Below are 18,498 nucleotides of genomic sequence, written 5' to 3' on the forward strand. Positions count from 1 at the left end.
TTGTTAATTGATTTCAATTCATTACATTAATGTAGTTAATTATATTTTATTGAAGTGCACAAGCATTGCATGTGCACGAGTTCAAACATGCAGTTTCATAAGGGAAAGCCCAGCTGGATGCATAAATTAATCTCATTAGGCATTGTTTGCCATGATTTGATATTTCTCATAATTTGAAGCATATTAAATAGGCTTATTTCATATTTGCTTCAACCTCAAACTGTGTGTCCGGAAGCTTATTGAAGTGAGTTAGCATTATATCAGAGAGTCATTGTCCATGTATGAAAATCAACTCTCTAACCTTAAAGTTAATGTCTCGAACCCTCCCTGGCCTCACGCTCACGGACACTGATCCCAGCAGAACACACCAGCATCAGCCCGTCGACATACACACACACGCGCCTTCCTTTACGTCAGCTATGTTGTTCTTTACTGTTCTCTTGAACTTCCTCTGTTGCCATGGATACAGACACAGTGGGCTCAATATCTCCCGGCAATTTGCCTTTGTAAAGGGCAGTGTGTACTCAGGATTTCAGCTGAGGCTGTGTGCCACCCCCTCCACTTCCTCTGCTGCCCAGCTCTTCAGGCAAACCCACACGCATACAGATATAGTACATGTGGTACTTAAAGCTACAAGTCAAATTCCCACTCAGGTTAGGGGCTTTCATATGGCCTCAGATGCGATCAAACACACCTTTTTGCTCCGTGTGTTATCTACTATACATACACAGACCCGAGGAACAATGCTTCGTTTCTGTTCTGTTTATAGTTCTTTGCTATGTGTATTTGCCTAACAAGCCACGCAAGCTACTTGCTAATAGTGTCAATCGATACTGTATTTATAGCAGTTAATTTATGCTCTGTGGCATAAGTGTTTCTTCATCAGTCATTAGCACCGGCCCATATGGTTGTGAGGTCCTGTGGTGACACGCATGTGCCATGAGCCACATCACCCCCCCCCCCCCCCCATCTTGTTTGCAAAGCTAGTATTAGGCAGAAGATGGAACGAAACACATCTGACACCTAGAAATGCCTCTGAAAATGGTGCTAAGATCCGGCTGAAGTATTTACCTCTAGTTTAAACCCAGCAAACACAGAACGTTCCCCTAACGTTCCAGAATGAACCCATAAGGTTATTTTTTTTGGGAACCAAACAAGAACATTATAGGAACGTTCCATGTAGGTTATTTTTAGGTTCCATTTTTATAACGCAAAGAGAATGTTCCGGGAACGTTCCTTTAACCTTAAGGGAAAGTTCTAGTAACGTTCTGGGAACCAAAAAATAACGTTCCCAGAACCTAAATTTGTTTGCTGGGAAGTATCTTCCAGCAGTGGAGTATGAGGAGGCAACGCTAAGTGTTTATGTAACATTAAAGGAGGCAAAATGAACCTTTGGTCTAATAAAACATTGGTTCCTAGTCAACCGTTCTCTGAGATTTGCTTTCATGATAATCGAATATAAAGAGTTTTATCTCTAAAAACTGTTTAGTGGATAACTCTTATGGTTTTTAGAGATAAACTCTTTACATTCGATTATCATGAAAACAAATCTCAGAGAACGGTTGACTAGGTATCAAAAGGTTCATTAGACAAAAGGTTCATTTTGCGCCGGAGTTTTCCTTTAAAGCTGTAGTGAAAATCGGTCGAGAGAGCCTGAAACGGGAGGGAAGTTTTGAAAAACTCATCCCGCCTCTCCACACACACCCCCCTCCCCTCTGCTACCTGATACCTCCAATATTATGAAGCTGCAGACTCGGAGCCTGCATCTACAGTCCCCCACCCAGAGTCCCGCATTCTCAGACCCCTCGTTTTTCAAACACAGCGCCCCCTGCTGTTCAACAGATCGAATAACACCCGCACACGGAGTACAGCGCACGATTATCCAAATGCAATTAAAAACAATAGGATGCAATATTACGGTCTCCAAATAAATTATCCAATAAATATTTGCGTTCCCTGCTTAATGCATGTGCCAAAAAAACTAATTGTTACTGATGGAAGGGATACAATTACAGATTGAACTTCAGAAAAATAGTATGTGATATTATATTGCTACAATGTTTTTTTTTTTATATTTTTTAATTCAAATTCCAAATTTTCTTTCAGTTCAACCTATAATGGTCCAATTAACATTACGATGCTAACATTACAATATCTGTTTTTTGATATTTTGAATGCGAAGCAAAACAAATCAGAATAGACAAAAAACCAATAATAAATAATTCTGTACTTTATTTAATGATCACCTAAACATCATCTTGCTGTAAAGAAAAAAGGAAGAAAAAACTGTGTTCGTGACTTTACTTTTCGTCTTCAATTGCATTTAAAAAACCTCATATATAAGTCGCTTTGCATAATCATAAGATTATATGTTGCTGGATTCGGCAGGGGCAACTCCATCGATATGGTGTGGAATAGCCTACAACATAGGCCCGATAGCACATGTCTTATGATGTTTAAAAAAGAAAGAAAAGAAAAAAGAAAAATATGTTTGCAAATGTTAGTTACCATGTAGCACTGCTCTGTTGAAGTGTCCCTTGAGATGTTTTTGAACTTTGGACAACTTTGTGGGTTTGAAATATATGGGGGCACAGAATGGGCAGTGAAAATAACTGCAGCATTTATGACATTTCTACAAAAAGTCCAAGGTTAAAGGCTAACGTAAACGTAAGCTATATAAATGATTTTGGGGGGAAGAGGGCGAAAAAACATACATTAACGGCTCAAATCTTGTTACAATCTTTACAAATATTAAATGGACTATTCATATGTTGTATCAATGAGCTAAATTAGTTTTAAATCAAACGAGTAGGCTACTACGATTCGCTAAATAAAATTGAAGATAGCCTACTCACGTTTTAGCCTAAGTCCTTCACATGTTTATCCGATACAATTTGATAGGAGGCGCTGTCTCGAAAAACGAGGGGTCTGAGAATGCGGGACTCTGGGTGCAGGGGGACTGTAGATGCAGGTCTCCGAGTCTGCAGCTTTATACTACTCGATACCTCCCACAGGGAAACGATTTGAACAACGTCACTCAATCAAGTTGTCATCATCGGAACTGAGATGTACTCTGTGCAATGTCTGATTCTCGAACAGAAACCCGCTAGGCATACTGCAATATATTCAAGCACTTCAAGAAATATATTTACTTTGAACCGTGATACAGGTGATGCTAAACAGCTAACATTCCAATGCCGACCGGCAGCATTAGCAAGTTTTCAGACTAATAAAAAGCTATTTATGTAACACGTCACACCATATAAGAGTACAAATAAATGTTTACCTGCTCAACAAAAAGTCAGCCGTGTCAGCGTCGGTATTCAGTCCCAGATCTCGCTGAAGTTTCCTCCATCGGTCAATGGTGAACCCTAGGCTATATTTATCCTACTCAACTTTCGGCGTTCTTCACATTTTCTTTTCGTCTCTGCTTTTTCCTCAAACGACTTTCTCTTCCGTCCTAACTTTCTTGTAGGGGCAAGCAGGGGACGCTTGCTGATGTATTTTTCGTTGTTATCCATTGCTGTCTGATGTGCTACTTAGCTAGCTACCATGTGCGGTCACCTGCTAACGTGCGCGATTCTCATGACGCAGAAGGGGGGCGCGGTCGGGCGTGGTTGGGCGCGATCGGGGTGGAGACGCGAGCTCCAGGCGGAGTTTCAAGTGTAGCTGGTGATTGGATGAGAGCAGTTGACCAATGTAGCTTTGCGCTCGCAAAGCTTCCATTGGTCAACTTTTATGTGGCTGTACAGCCAATAGAGTGAATGGATTTTTTTCGTTCTTTTTTCTATTTATATTGTTAGGATTATACTATATAACCATAAACAGCATCTAAACGAGGATATTAATAATGAACAATCTTTGAAATCGTATACCCTAGCTTTAAGTGTGCATAAAAGTCCTTAGATATGTAGTTCTAGCCCTTAGTCTAGTGGTTTGGCCTACTTCTGTTTTGACATAGTGAAAAAAAAAAAAAAAACCTATACTAAAATGTATTAAAAATAAATTTGTTTCATACTAAGTATAGTACAAATCTATTCGTATATTTACTGATGTCACAAGATTTACTGATAAATATTAAATTTAAACTTTTTTTTTTTTTTTTGTAAAATGCACATTTCTTAATATTAAGCCTAAAATTGTTGTAATATAATTATTAGGAAAGATGATAACTGAAGTATGATCACTGTACTAGGGCATAGCTGTTAACCCTCCCGTTTTATCTCTGTTCCCTCTGTCTTCCTGTTTTAGTATTTTCCCGTAAAATTTCCCGTATTTTTACGTTCTGATTGTGTGAGACGTACAAGTTTGGACATTCGGCTTGAAGTCGTTCATACTCGGATGCAGCGCCGCGCGCGCTGGCCGGAGACACACTGGCTGCGTGCGTCTCAGCTGCGTGGCGTGACCGTTTTTATTTTACTGTCTATGGAAACATAGCCTTAGAGTCACTTTTGATCAATTTAATGTATATTTGCTTAATTAAAGTAATTCATTTATTTAAAAAAAAAAATAAAACTTACTGACCTTAAACTTTAGAATGTAGTTTATCGATAAAAAGTTGTATACTAATTGTAGAGATTGTACTAATTATATAACATTCTTGTCCTTCTAATTCTGGAAGTCAAGGAACAGTGTATGGGTAAGGGAACATAGGTCCAGAAGTCATCTGGCTTAGATACACCCTGGCTGTGAACTTCAAGCTAAATCTCCCGGCCGTTGTGTGCATGTGATCCTGAAAGCTGGTTTACTGAGGAGTTGTGGTTTTATGGCAGCGTGAGAGAGCTCAACAGCATCAGGTGTCCCATCGCATGCTGCCAGTTGATCCATTTTCACAGCATTCGACCGGGAGCAGGTGGAAGCCGTGTCTTCATTACGTTCCGTCCAGCTTTTCTCTGGCTCATGTCAGCCCTGCTCATAGCTTTCTTCTATGCCATGAGCATCCAGGTTGTCCCACCACAAGATTCACTTGTAGGCTGCTAGCCTAAATGTGCTTTGCTTAAGTAAGACATGTTCCTGTATCAGCATTCTTGATGGTCTTTCCTACCAACCAATCTGATTTTACAACATTATTATGAACCATTCAGCACCCACTGACTGATTTGCTTTCAAAAATCAAGCAAATTTATTTCAACAAAACAGTTGACACACACAAGTACTTTACTTAACATACACATACTGTAATTGTAAGAATATACTGATGATATACTGATACACTAACACTGATGAATAAACATTATAAGGTGAGGCTATAAATGGCAGTCAGTTAGTAAGTTGTTATGAGCTGCCACAGTCATTTAAAACTACAAAATAACACGAAAGTGAAAATAAATTGGCATTTTGGTATTATGGAAACTACAGTTACCATGGTAAATAGACAATTCTACCATGAACTCTTAATGAAACACTGAACTGAATAGAATGAATATCACACCTGCTTCCTTCCCAGCTTAAACACGATGTACCAGTTACATATTTTATTGGTAATTGGTACTACATTGCTGCATGCTTGCAAATTCATCTGCTCTGTATATATAGTGAAGTGATACACAGGAAAGTTTGTTTTTCTGAGGTGAGAGACTTAACAAGTTACTTAAATAAAAAAAAAAACAGAATAATGACAGACATATAGCCTGACAACATCTCATCTGACAGCAGATCCTGAATCAGGTGTTTCAGGGGAATAACGTGTTTTTCTCAGGCTCTCCTCAAACTATATCTGACAGAAGAGTCAACAACTTTCATCCACGTCTTAATAAGCCATTTAGAATTATGTTTTTGTTGTTCATGTGGTCTTGCGACTCATGACCCACCTGTTGAGAAGCACTGATCTAAAGTATTTCACTGCCTTGATGCAGTCCCAGGACTTTTTTTATAAGCAATTTAGAGCGAATGAAAATGTCATGGAAGTTCATTGGTCAAATGTAGTGGGAACCATGGTTTTAGGAAAGAGCTGTTTTATCACATGCTGACCATGCCAGTCTTAAAAGATTTCCACGAGACACACTGACTGCCAAATTCAGTGAGGAAAGATCCTCATGTGGTGAGAAAGATGGGCTTTTGGTTCTGAGGGCATCTGATTGGCTCGCTGTTGGTGTCAAACTGTTGAGAATGTCCAGAGCACATGTTTTAATTGCAGTGAGATTTTCTAGATTTGGAATCAGAGGTATGGGAATATATCAGTATCACAGTGTATTTAGTTTATATTAAACTTGCTCATAGTGACTTATTCATATTACCTAATGGCAGGTTGAAACATTTTTTTGTTCACTATTAAAATATGGTTTGAGAGCATTGTGGCAGTGTGTTGTTGTTGTTTTTTTCTTAGGTTTTTATCACAGAAAATAGATAGATGATGGATGGATGACTATATATTGGATCAAAAATACTGCAAAAAACAGTAGTATTGTGAAATATTATTACAAATTAAATATAACTGTTTTCTGTTTATATTTTTAAAATGTAATTTATTCCTGTGATGGAATTTTTAGCATCATTACTCCAGTCTTCAGTGTCACATGACCCTTCAGAAATTATTCTAATATGCTGATTTGGTGCTCAAGAAGAAATGAGTATTATCTATATCAAAAGCTGTTGTGCTGCTAAATATTTTGGAGGAAATATAAAGTTCAAAAGACTAGAATTGAATTGAATTATTTTTATTTTTTATTTATTTTTAATAATGCAAAAGTCTTTACTGTCATTTTTTTGATTCGGTTTAATGTATCCTTGCTGACTTTATTTCCCAAAAATATCTTAATGACCCCATTATTTTCTCTAAAAGAAATTTAATAAAACCCATATCCACAAGAGCACATTGTGAAAAATACATGCCATCAAAGTCCATCAAGTCCTAAATGATGTTCTAGCGGAGTCTGTCGCTTGTTTGAGCCCTATTCGCACGGGATTAGTTTTATCTGTGGACCTCGTGTGTTTATAAATTACCTCTGGCCAAATCACTGAAATGCCGATTCGCACGGGATCAAGTTCACAGACAACCTCCACAATTATTACAAATGACTAGAGGTCACCAGGTAGTACTAATCCCATGCAAATAGGGCTTTAGTCAAAGGCTTTTCATGACCCCTTGCATGAAAATCAAAGGGAGCCATTTATTGTTTGGTTTTCAGCGAGGTCACATTTTTTGTCATTTGAATAATGGAATTTTAGTACTTTCCACCCAAAGTCTGGCTGTGTGATATTCAATTGACGGTCCAAAAACCCTCATGTGGACTTGACTGGCTTGTTTCAAAATATTTATCCCTTTCTCCGCTCTCTCTCTCTCTCTCTTTCTTGAATGCACAGGGCATATGCACGATGACAACTGCATTTCTGCACTTCTTTTTCCTGGCGTCCTTCTGCTGGGTTTTGACAGAAGCTTGGCAGTCCTATATGGCTGTGACAGGAAAAGTTCGGACCAGGCTCATTCGGAAACGCTTCCTCTGCCTGGGATGGGGTGAGTTCTTGGATGTCCATAACACTTCCAGTATCTCTACATCTCTCCCTCTTTCTTCACTAATGTGCAATTTTACTGCTCCATCTTCATCATGCAGCTGGTGTTTGCTTCTCAAATACAGACAATGGGAGTGGGTCATTTTTAAAGGCGTCATGAATTGAGAATTAAAAATTTCTAAAATGACATGTACAAGGTCATTATACTGTAAAAACATCCTGTTTCAGACCTCAAAACGTCCTTGTTTGTCCAAAAACAGCGTTTATTGAATCCAAGCTCAGAAAACGACTCATTTGGAAGGTTGTCACATTATGACATAAAAGTGCAGCGAAAGACCGCCTCTGCAGAATCAAACCAACGCCTACTTCTATATCACCGCGCCTTTGGCCTCGTCCAATTGGCGCATTAGTGAGCTGAAAGAGAGATACAGGATCACTAGTAAATCAGTAGCATTTCTGCGCAGGCTTTGCAAACAGTCTTTTACTATAAGATATGTATACAAGCTTGGATCAAAAATACAATATGCAAACAAGCTTTTCCCTCCACTGCGGCTGTCAGTCATTCTCCATTCGGTGTTCAAACAGCGATCGCGTTCGGTTACGACAGTCAACACGATGAAACTCTTTCCAAGATAATTCAATGTTAATAATATTATAATTGAGCCATAGATAAAGGTCTATGGTTTGCATAAAATGACTATCTTGCTAGACTTTTATTGCTTTAACTTAATCACTTTCTACTGAGTGTCTATTAGATTTTTTATTTTTTATTTGTTGTTTTTCTTTATAATGAAGTTGTCTCTATTAAGTAGATTGTGTTTAACACACAAAAGAGTGATTATCAGATTATCTAGACCTCGTCCTGCTCTCCACAATCCTGATTTAGTTTTTTATTTAGTTATAATAAGCAAAAAAATGAAATAGAATTTTTTTTTATCCGATTATTTGAAAAATAATCGTCCGATTAATCGATTATCGGAATAATCGTTAGTTGCAGCACCTAAATCAATGAAACTGCCTATGCTCTTACTTGCATAATCTTTGAACTGTTAGTTATGATGAAAGCATTCGTTACAGTGCAGCAATTGAGTTGCAATGATGAGATCACTGTATTCATGCACTCAACATGTCTGTGATTGGCTAAAATCCACTGCACCCTTTCATGCGACTGGACTAGATCGGAATATAATGCTATAATCAACACTTTTCACGATCTGTTAATCTTGACAGCTGTAATAGTAAAAACATAGTAAAAGTTTTCGTGTAGAGTTCCACGTGTAGTACTTATTTCATACACAATGATGTCAGCCAATCACAAAAAATCTGGCTTGAAACATCTAAAATCTGGCTTTTTATTTCTAAATTATGACCGTTTTTGATTTTTTTTTTTTTATGTGCACCTCAGAAAACATTACAAAATCTGTTCACGGCCCCTTTAAATATCGTCTCGTATGTTCCATACCTCCCCGGGGTTTCTTGTACAGGACCACTTTACACACACATCAAATTGATTACAGAAGAGCAAATGCTCATCCCTCCAGTTACCTAGCAACAAACAAGGCTCTGTCTTTCCATCATTGCAGTGTTTTGCTGTGTGCAGAGGAAAAAGACATGACAGAAGAAGATAGACAAAGACAGATATGTGAACCGTTTATTATTTGGCTATTTCGATAAACATTTTTGGTGGATTAATTAAATGATCGGTATCCATGAAATGTTTCTTGAATTAAAGCATTTATAAAACAAGACTCACATTTTAGATCTGTAGTGTTACACTCCATTCATATGTGGTTTGTTTTCAGTATCTCAAGCTTAATGGCGGAAGACTTGATAAGTGACGTCTGCTATTAAATTAACTTGTTGCTCCTGCTTTTTCCCTCCGTCAATGACCCCCTTCGCTTAAAAACTGATTATAAGAAGTGAGTACGACCAGACAAAAATAAATAAAGGATCCTTGCAGATCATTACTCCTCTGTTAATGTCTACCTCCAGCATGACACGGCACAAAAATGTGGGACCAGTTTATTAGGTACACATTGTGAAAACAGACCAGTCCATCTGACACCAACAACCATGCCTCTTTTAAAGTCCCTTAAGTCTCATTCTGATGCTCAGTTTGATCTTCAGCGGTTCATTTCCACCATGTCCACATGACTAAATGCATTGAGTTGCTGCTGTTTAGGAAATATAATCTTTAGCCTAAACTTTGTTTTTGTTTTCCTGAATGAATTCTATACTAGCTAGCCATGCAGTAATATCTTTTTTGGTTATTTCAGTGGTCTGTTAAATTCATCTCATTTTTATTTTTTATTTTTTTTGCTTCGTTTGGAACCAAATGGTGTCTCGGTGGAAAAGTACTAATCTGAAACATCTGTTAAAGATCAGAAAACCAACAGCTGGTCTGTTTAATTGCATGACCCCTACTTAGGTCATAGGAACATAAGAGGCACTTCGCTCTCACTATCTGGCAGACTATGCTGTGTTTGTTCGGCTGAACTATAAATCTGCAGGTATCGTTTACATCTGTGATGGAACAATGTTATTATGGACAGTTTCCAGGTCAAACTCATTAATCCTTCTCAGATATTCCCTTTTTTTCATCCATCCAGAGTCTAAATGTTACCTTTGAGGGAGGAACAGTGGCGTTGTGTGCACTGCAGTGCTTTTTCAGATTGGTGGAGGATGAAATTGCATGGTGGCTAGGGGTGGAGCTTTGGTTAGGGGAGGAGGGTTCTTCAGACAAGCTGATTGCATCAATAAATTCAGCCACCAGTGCAAGAGGGATGGTGTTAATATTCAGATCACAGGACATGGCGAGGAGCAGAAAGAGCTCTTTCATAATGGCAGTCCTGCTCGAGACCAGTTAACATGAGAGAGAGAGGGGATTAGAAAGATAGCAGATATGATATAATACTTCAGCTCAAGCCCTGTTTGATTGTTCCAGCCTCTCTGTTCAAAAGCAGTTGTGGTAATTGCATTTCACATGCTGGTTTTTAGTGTAAAACTCCTGTTTACCTGCTTTAATGGCACAAACTATTTAGAAGTTATGTCGTTCCTGACTTGAAAACCTGAAGTGCTTGTGAAAATCTGCAGTGGCATTTGCTTAGGCAACAGTTGCTCGTGTTTAGGGGTAATTAATCAAACAAATATATAACCCTAAACACATTTTTGCTGAAGACATACATGATTAGAGATGTGGAAATTATTGGTACCATATTGGCTGGTATTAGTGAGTGTTTTAACTAAATTTAAAAGAATTATAATATAAATGCATTTAATATAAAATATATATTTAATATAAAATCAATAAGGCAATGTCTGTGTAAAAAAAGTGAATATATTAGTGCTGTCAAACGATTAATTGCGATTAATCGCATCCCAAATAAAAGTTTGTATTTACATTATATATGTGGTTGCACTGTATATAATTATTTTTTTATATATAAATACACACACATGCTTGTATATATTTAAGAAATATTTTCATGTGTATACTCTATATAGATTTATATATATATATTATATATAAATATTTTTTCTTAAATATAAATGCATATGTGTTTATATATATATATATATATATATATATATATTAGGGCTGTGCAAAAGTTAATTGCGATTAATCGCATCCAAAATAAAAGTCTGTGTTTACATAATATATTTGTGTGTGCTGTATATAATTATTTTGTATATATAAATACCTATGCATGCATGTATATATTTAAGAATTATTTGCGCTTAAATTCTGTATATATTTATAAATACATAATCTATATTATATAAATATAAATATTTTATATATGAATAACACATTTTCTTAAATATATACATGCATGTGCGTGTATTTATATATACAAAATAATTATACACAGCACACACAAATATATTATGTAAACACAGACTTTTATTTTGGTTGCGATTAATCGCAATTAATTTTTGCACAGCCCTAATATATATATATATATATATATATATATATATATATACTGTATATATACAAAAGAATTATACATATTGCACACACATATATTATGTAAATACAAACTTTTATTTTGGATGCGATTAATCACGAGTAATCGTTTGAAAGCCCTATATATTTCCACAAAAAATGTTTTTTTTTTTTTTTTTTAAATATATTATATTTTATTATTAATATACTTTTTGTTTTAAAATATATTTTATTTATTTATATACAAATATAAAATGTAGCAACTACACACTTTAGCATCGTAGCAGCTGGTTTTGGACAAGCACCACTTGAATTAGTTTCTTGACCTCTGACTGAAGCTACCGTACATGTGCTGTGAATGTGTCCTGTTCTGAAGGATTACCCAGTATGTGGCCTCTCATCACTCCTGTGTCTCTTTTGAAGGATTACCTGCCTTGGTGGTCGCAATCTCAATGGGATTCACAAAAGCAAAAGGATATGGGACACCTCAATAGTAAGACAGTTCACTTTATGTATACCTTTTTTTTCCTCATGATTAACCCAGAAACGTAAAAGACCCCACACATAGCACATGGGAAATCTTACCAATTAAAACAAAAGCATGAAGTAGTGAGTCAGAGCCAAGAGACTGCAACAGTCCCACCTAGTTCTCCAGAGGATACCTGGATATAAACAGTGTTTTAAGATCTCTTTAGAGTTCTTGTTCCACACTAAAATCTCTCATGTAGAACCATGGCATATGGCTCCAGATCCCCAGACACTCAAGGACGATACGACTGTGTACTGCCATGCCCCATTAAGTTGATGCGGATGTTACATTTTATGCAAGATTTGCTGATATATTTTTTTGCGTGTGTTTGCAGCTGTTGGCTATCTCTGGAAGGTGGTCTTCTCTATGCATTTGTGGGACCTGCTGCTGCAGTAGTGCTGGTAATTTTACACTTAGTTTATTTACAGTCATTTACCAGGCTTTTGTAATGTTTTATGTAATTTACTGGACTAGTCTAGCGTGCCAATGTTGAAATGGAAAATTGCCTCGCTCAATTGTAGAACGGTATGAAGATTGTGTGACCCCTGTAATTTATATGCATCATTAAGCAGTTTGTTTGACTGAATTCAGATGTAATGTTGCACAGATTCACACAACAATGCTAAACAGTATATTTACATTTGTGTTGTTGTACTTTTAAAGTACAGCTTGAAGTTGTAAAATACTAAAATAGAATTGAATGTTTTATGTTTATTCAAAGAAATCTTTTACATTTTGTCAGTGCTATAAACGGTGTATGGTTAATTTACTGTACTTTTATGGTTTGGTAAGATCAGGCCCTGACAGTGTTACTGTTTGTGTTGGTGTGTACAGGTGAACATGGTGATTGGCATTCTGGTGTTTAATAAACTGGTTTCGAGAGATGGGATCCTGGATAAGAAACTAAAACATAGAGCAGGGTAAGTGCCAATTTAGCAATATTGCATAAGCGCATACATAACAAAAAATGTCAAACTCCTAAGCTCTGTTCCAAAACATATTTCCTGGGTTCCTGACAGTTTAATACAAAATGTCTTTTCAATAAAGAAACCAGTTGGTTGTTAATTGTCATTTATCAAAACGGCTTGCTATGTTGAACTGCTCGCAGCAACTTAGCGTGCTTATTGCTGCTTCCTGATGTCTTGTCAGTTAACTAGGTGTGGATATGAGCTAATTAAGAGAAGCACATCTACACTTTCTTAGCAACATGCTAACATCAAACTGTTTCAGAGGAGACTATCAACATAAGGGTAGCTTAGCTCGACACCGAGACCTCAGGTTCTGACACATAGTTGTAGTGTCATTCGATCCAAATTCACACCATTAGTTAGCCAATAGAGAGATTTACAGCTCAGTACGGCTGCTCAAATTGATTCAAATTCTGGTGCTAATAAATGTGCAGAAATTACACTCTTCACCTTTGATGATGTCCACAAAGGGCCAAAAGAAACATCCACACTCCTGTTCTGGTGTAATCAGATCACTGTAAATATGTTCCCTTTGTGTTGTTTGGTTGTTTGGCTGTCCTGCAGGCAGATGAGCGAGCCCCATACAGGTCTAACTTTAAAATGTGCCAAATGTGGCGTTGTCTCAACTACTGCTTTATCAGCGACGACGGCCAGCAATGCCATGTAAGTACTCACCAATGCCTCAGCAAATCGATTATGCTGAATAAGCTTGTGTGTGTGTCCTTCCACTTGCCTTGAGGAAGGAGATTGTGCAGGTGTTAAATGAACAACTGGCTCTTGTTCTCTGTTATATGCAATATGTTGACACACTATATGTTCTATAGAGCGCAACTTCTGTAAAAGTTTTTTTTTTTTTTTCCATAGAAAGATTTTTATTGTACAATAGCAAATAACTAAGCTTGTTTCCGCCACTGAATATAAAAATAAAATAAATAATTGTGACTTTTTTTCTCACAATTGTGAGTTTATATCTCACAATTCTGACTTTATTTCTCAGAATTGTGTGATATAAAGTCAGAATTGCGAGATATAAAGTCAGAATTGTGTGATATAAAGTCAGAATTGCGTGTTATAAAGTCAGAATTGTGAGATAAAAAGTCAGAATTGCGTGTTATAAAGTCGCAATTGCGAGATATAAAGTCAGAATTGCGTGATATAAAGTCAGAATTGCGAGATATAAAGTCAGAATTGCGAGATATAAAGTCAGAATTGAGAGATATAAAGTCAGAATTGCGTGTTATAAAGTCCCAATTGCGTGTTATAAAGTCAGAATTGTGAGATATAGTCAGAATTGCGTGATATAAAGTCAGAATTGTGAGATATTGTCAGAATTGCGTGATATAAATTCATAATTATGGGATATAAAGTCAGAATTGGGTGATATAGTCACAATTCTGAGAAAAAAAAGACAGAAGTGCGACTTTTTATCTCACAAAACTGACTTTTTCTCACAATTGTGAGTTTACATCTCGCAATTCTGACTTTATAATACATAATTGTGAGTTTATATGTCGAAATTCTGACATCTTTTCTCAGAATTGTGAGATATAAACTCGCAATTGCGACTTATCTAGCCAATTCTAAGGGGGGAAAAAGACTACCTTGCATTCAAAATAACCTTGCATTCAACATTTATAATAATTCAAGAGCACAATGCTGTGTTTTCTGTTGTTCATTCCACCATGTCTCTTTGTGTGTGTCAGGGCCTCCCTGTGGAGCTCCTGTGTTGTGCTCCCTCTGTTAGCGCTCACCTGGATGTCTGCAGTGCTGGCCATGACGGACAAGCGCTCCATTTTATTCCAGATCCTCTTCGCAGTCTTTGACTCTCTGCAAGGCTTTGTCATAGTCATGGTCCACTGTATCCTCAGAAGAGAGGTAGGGCTGGAACCATTCATATCCCTTACTGTTCTTCAGCATTTCAACAGACTGTATCGATCATTTCTACAAAGGTCCAGTTATTTTTACTTTGCCCAGTTTTCATTAAAGGAATAGCTCACCCAAATTATGAAGATTCTGTCATTAATTAAAATGACCAACATGTCCAATACCTGTATGATTTCCTTTCTTCTGTGGAACACAAAAGGTATTTAGTTTTACAGTGCAATTAAAGTCGTTCTGCAGAAGAAAGTAAGTCAGTTGTACATTTTGGTCTGAACCGTGTAGTCATTAATGTGAGTACCACCATGAGTATTTTTTTTAATTTTTTTCCACAAAGCCACTTTCAGACCAGCCAAACTCACCCTTTAAAATCTGCCAGTGTCCTGACTGATCCTCAGATGAATCCCTGATGATCAAAACCTCTTTTATTTTATCAGTCATTTAGAAAGTCCAATTAAATCCTGATAATCAAATCAAATACCTAAAGAAAAATTTCCCTTGATTAACATGTTTTCTCAGAACCCATTACTAAGTAATCAGTTATGCTAATTGAATTACTTTTCCCTTGAAAAAAGGTAAGGTATTCATCTTAATATTTCTGTTATTTAATTACAGTTACTTCAGATGTAATTGTATTAAATGCTTTGTAGACTTTAGAACAATTCTACAGTATGTAAAACAGTGGATTTAACACAAAATTTGAAATTTTAATGTTAAAATGTATGTTTTTAATGTAACCTTTAATAGAACCCTTTAAATACTTTGGTCGGTTCAAGAATAATTTATGCAATGTTATATTATTTATTTGAAAGAATTAAAAGAGCAGTTTTATGTATAGACCATTTTGCAAGATGTAAACAACAATGGTCCAGAAGCACTTCCTGTTTCATTTTTTTAACACTACATAAAAGCTGGGATAAAATACAACCAACAGAACATGGAAAACTGAATCAATCTATAAGATGTTTTCTTTATATGTGAAATAAACAAAACAGTTACAAACTGAAACAGGAAGTGTTTCTGGACCAGTGTTGTTTACATCTTGCAAAATGGTGGTTGAGGTTGATATGGAATTTAGAAAGTAATTATTAATAAGTAATGTAACATTTCAGAGAACGTAATTAGTACAGTAATCTAGTTACACAGTTGAATTAGCTTGTAATTAATGACATTTTTAGAGTAACTCACCCAACGGTGACTTTAAATAGTTATTTAAATAGTTCTATATCCAGGGAACAATCTTATTATTTCAAAAAGCATAAAAAAAGGATAAGAGTCATTTATTGTTGCATTTGATTTTAGCGAGCTTGATAATTATTGTTTTATACACTACTGTTCAAAGGTTTGGGGTCGCAAAGATTTTTTTTTCAAAGAAATGAATACGTCAAGGATGCATTAAATTGATCAAAAGTGATGGTGAAGACATTTATAATGCTACAAAAGATTTATATTTTAAATAAATGTGGTGTCAATAAATGCAAATCTTAAACAGCACATTTATAATGATGTGAAATGGTTCGCATCAAATCTGCATGAAATTGTAATAATATTTGACAATATTACTGTATTTCTGATCAAATAAATGCTGCCTCGGTGAGCATTAGAGACCACTTTCAAAAACATTTTAAAAATCTTTCCGACCAAATCCTGAAGCAACGTGCCTTTCTGAAATGTTTTGTACATTATGATAACAAATGTTCCGGTGGAGGTTCAACAATCTGAATAAATTGACGGTTCACAGGTCCAAGATGCCTTCAGATGTCGTTTAAGAAACTGTCAAGACCCCATGAATGCGGATGCGACTGGTACCTTCCCCAACGGGCATGCACAGATCATGGTAAGAAACAAGACCCATTCTTTACACTGTGCAGCCTCAAACTCAGCTATGCTCTCCTCATAAAGCATTTGCATCTGGCATGATGCTATTGGATGTATGTGCTGTGACCTCTCATAGTCCTCTTGATGTAATAAGACTCGTTGTAATACAGTGTTATTGCTTATACATTTATGACAGGATATGGAGGATTGTCTTTGCTTAATTAAGAACAGCAAATCTTTTCTCCACGTCTTTTGGCTTAGCTCTGGCCTTTCACTTTCTCCAATGGGACCCATTTGTCATATTTCACACCGGTCCTTCTCATCCTTCACTTGCTTGAGGGAGTAATTGCTGTTAAAATGGTTCCGGAGATGTGTGACCCGCGCCGAACCACTGGCACATAATGATCACAGTTCTCATTTATGTTTTGATTTAAAGTTCCTTTACTAGAAGCATTCCACTATAATGAGGCCTCCAATGTGCAGACTGTCTTTGATTCGGCACTGTCGATGGCTCCTCTATTGTGACGCCTGAATAATCGGACTCTATTTATAAATGGTTTCGACAGATGACGGTTTGCTCTGTGAGGCTGCGGGACGTGGTTTGACTGCAGACACAAGCCAGTAAAATCGTACCATTTTAGAATAATCCCATAATGGCATATATATGTTGGACTTTTTACATAGTTGATTAAACATGAAATGCAACTGTCCAAGTTCAAATAAAGCTTTAGTTTTTTATGTTTTACTAGTGTCTAAGTCAAACTCCTCTTGAATGTCTAATTTTACAATGGCTTTTTCTGCTTCTCTTTTTTTTCCACAGACGGATTTTGAGAAAGACGTGGACATCGCATGTCGATCAGGTAAGAAACAGATGCCGCACTATTAATGCGTTTCCTAATTCCTTCTACTCTCCTGGGCCAAAAAAAGGCCCAAGAGAATAAACATGCCGGTTGGGTTGCACATCAGAATCATAGAAAAGTCCCAGTGGAACTGGGGTAATCATCCAATTTGATCGTTTTCATAGATAAAGTGTAGAGTTTTGATAGATACTGATACATATATCATTGTATGGACATTTTCTTTTAATTCCCTCTTTTTTAGTTTCATACTATTATTGCATTAACCGTTAAACGCATACATTGGGTCTTTAGTGACCCGGGATGTCATTTATTACCCTTTTAGATATCAGCATTCTCAGTATTCCTCAATCAATTAATTATAAATAATATAACAAGACATTTTTTATACAGTTTTAGAAAAATGCCTGTTTTCCTATAATTTAAAAAAAAAAAAAATCTAATAAAAATCATATAGTCACTAATGAGGTGTTTAACAGTGTAAGTATTTATATTTTAGCACAACTATGATTGAATCTTTGATGACTTAATAATATAAATTCACCTTTACTCTACACGATGGCAATCTCTGATACACAATGATGAAGTGACGTTTCACTCATAGTTACCGCAGGCAGCAAACAAAAGAATAGGAAACATCATCAGCAAAACTTGAAAAGGCACAGCGATTTACTGTAGACACAAAAACCGAACACAATCAAATATTAGTGTCACTGTCACTTATGGTGAATCTGGTGGAGAAGCTGTCAGCGATCAAAATGGCAATTTTGAATATGATGAAAATGATAGTTTTGAGAATATGTTTGAAATGGCGAATGTGAGCCAGATGCTGAATGTACTGGGAAATGAGCTCTGACGAGGACCGTGATGATGGTATAAAACATCTGCTCAAACTGAACCCTTCCAAGCTCCAAAAGGTAACAAAATATGCTTTATTGTATCCTTATGTAATTGTTACTCTAATATGAGGAGAGTTTTATATCATCACCACTTGTAGAGATCCATCCGTGTTAGCTATAGATCCGGGTCGCTAAAGACCCGAATATGTAA

At 36.4% G+C, this 18,498-nt stretch overlaps 1 protein-coding gene across 4 annotated transcripts in view; it reads left to right on the plus strand.

Moving 5' to 3' along the window:
- The window catches only part of adgrb3 (adhesion G protein-coupled receptor B3), a 224,932-nt gene that overhangs the window by 193,821 nt on the left and 12,613 nt on the right, over window positions 1–18,498 (plus strand). For all 4 annotated transcript variants that reach the window (XM_089117199.1, XM_089117200.1, XM_089117201.1 and 1 more), the window contains 8 exons: window positions 7,303–7,453; window positions 11,822–11,891; window positions 12,262–12,328; window positions 12,762–12,847; window positions 13,460–13,558; window positions 14,599–14,770; window positions 16,515–16,610; window positions 17,412–17,451. In XM_089117199.1, the coding sequence (XP_088973325.1) occupies window positions 7,303–7,453; window positions 11,822–11,891; window positions 12,262–12,328; window positions 12,762–12,847; window positions 13,460–13,558; window positions 14,599–14,770; window positions 16,515–16,610; window positions 17,412–17,451 (781 nt within the window). The remainder of the gene's footprint in view (window positions 1–7,302; window positions 7,454–11,821; window positions 11,892–12,261; window positions 12,329–12,761; window positions 12,848–13,459; window positions 13,559–14,598; window positions 14,771–16,514; window positions 16,611–17,411; window positions 17,452–18,498) is intronic.

This window comes from Pimephales promelas, chromosome 11 (assembly GCF_988280905.1).
Source record: "Pimephales promelas chromosome 11, fPimPro1.hap1.1, whole genome shotgun sequence".
Taxonomy (NCBI): Eukaryota; Metazoa; Chordata; class Actinopteri; order Cypriniformes; family Leuciscidae; genus Pimephales; species Pimephales promelas.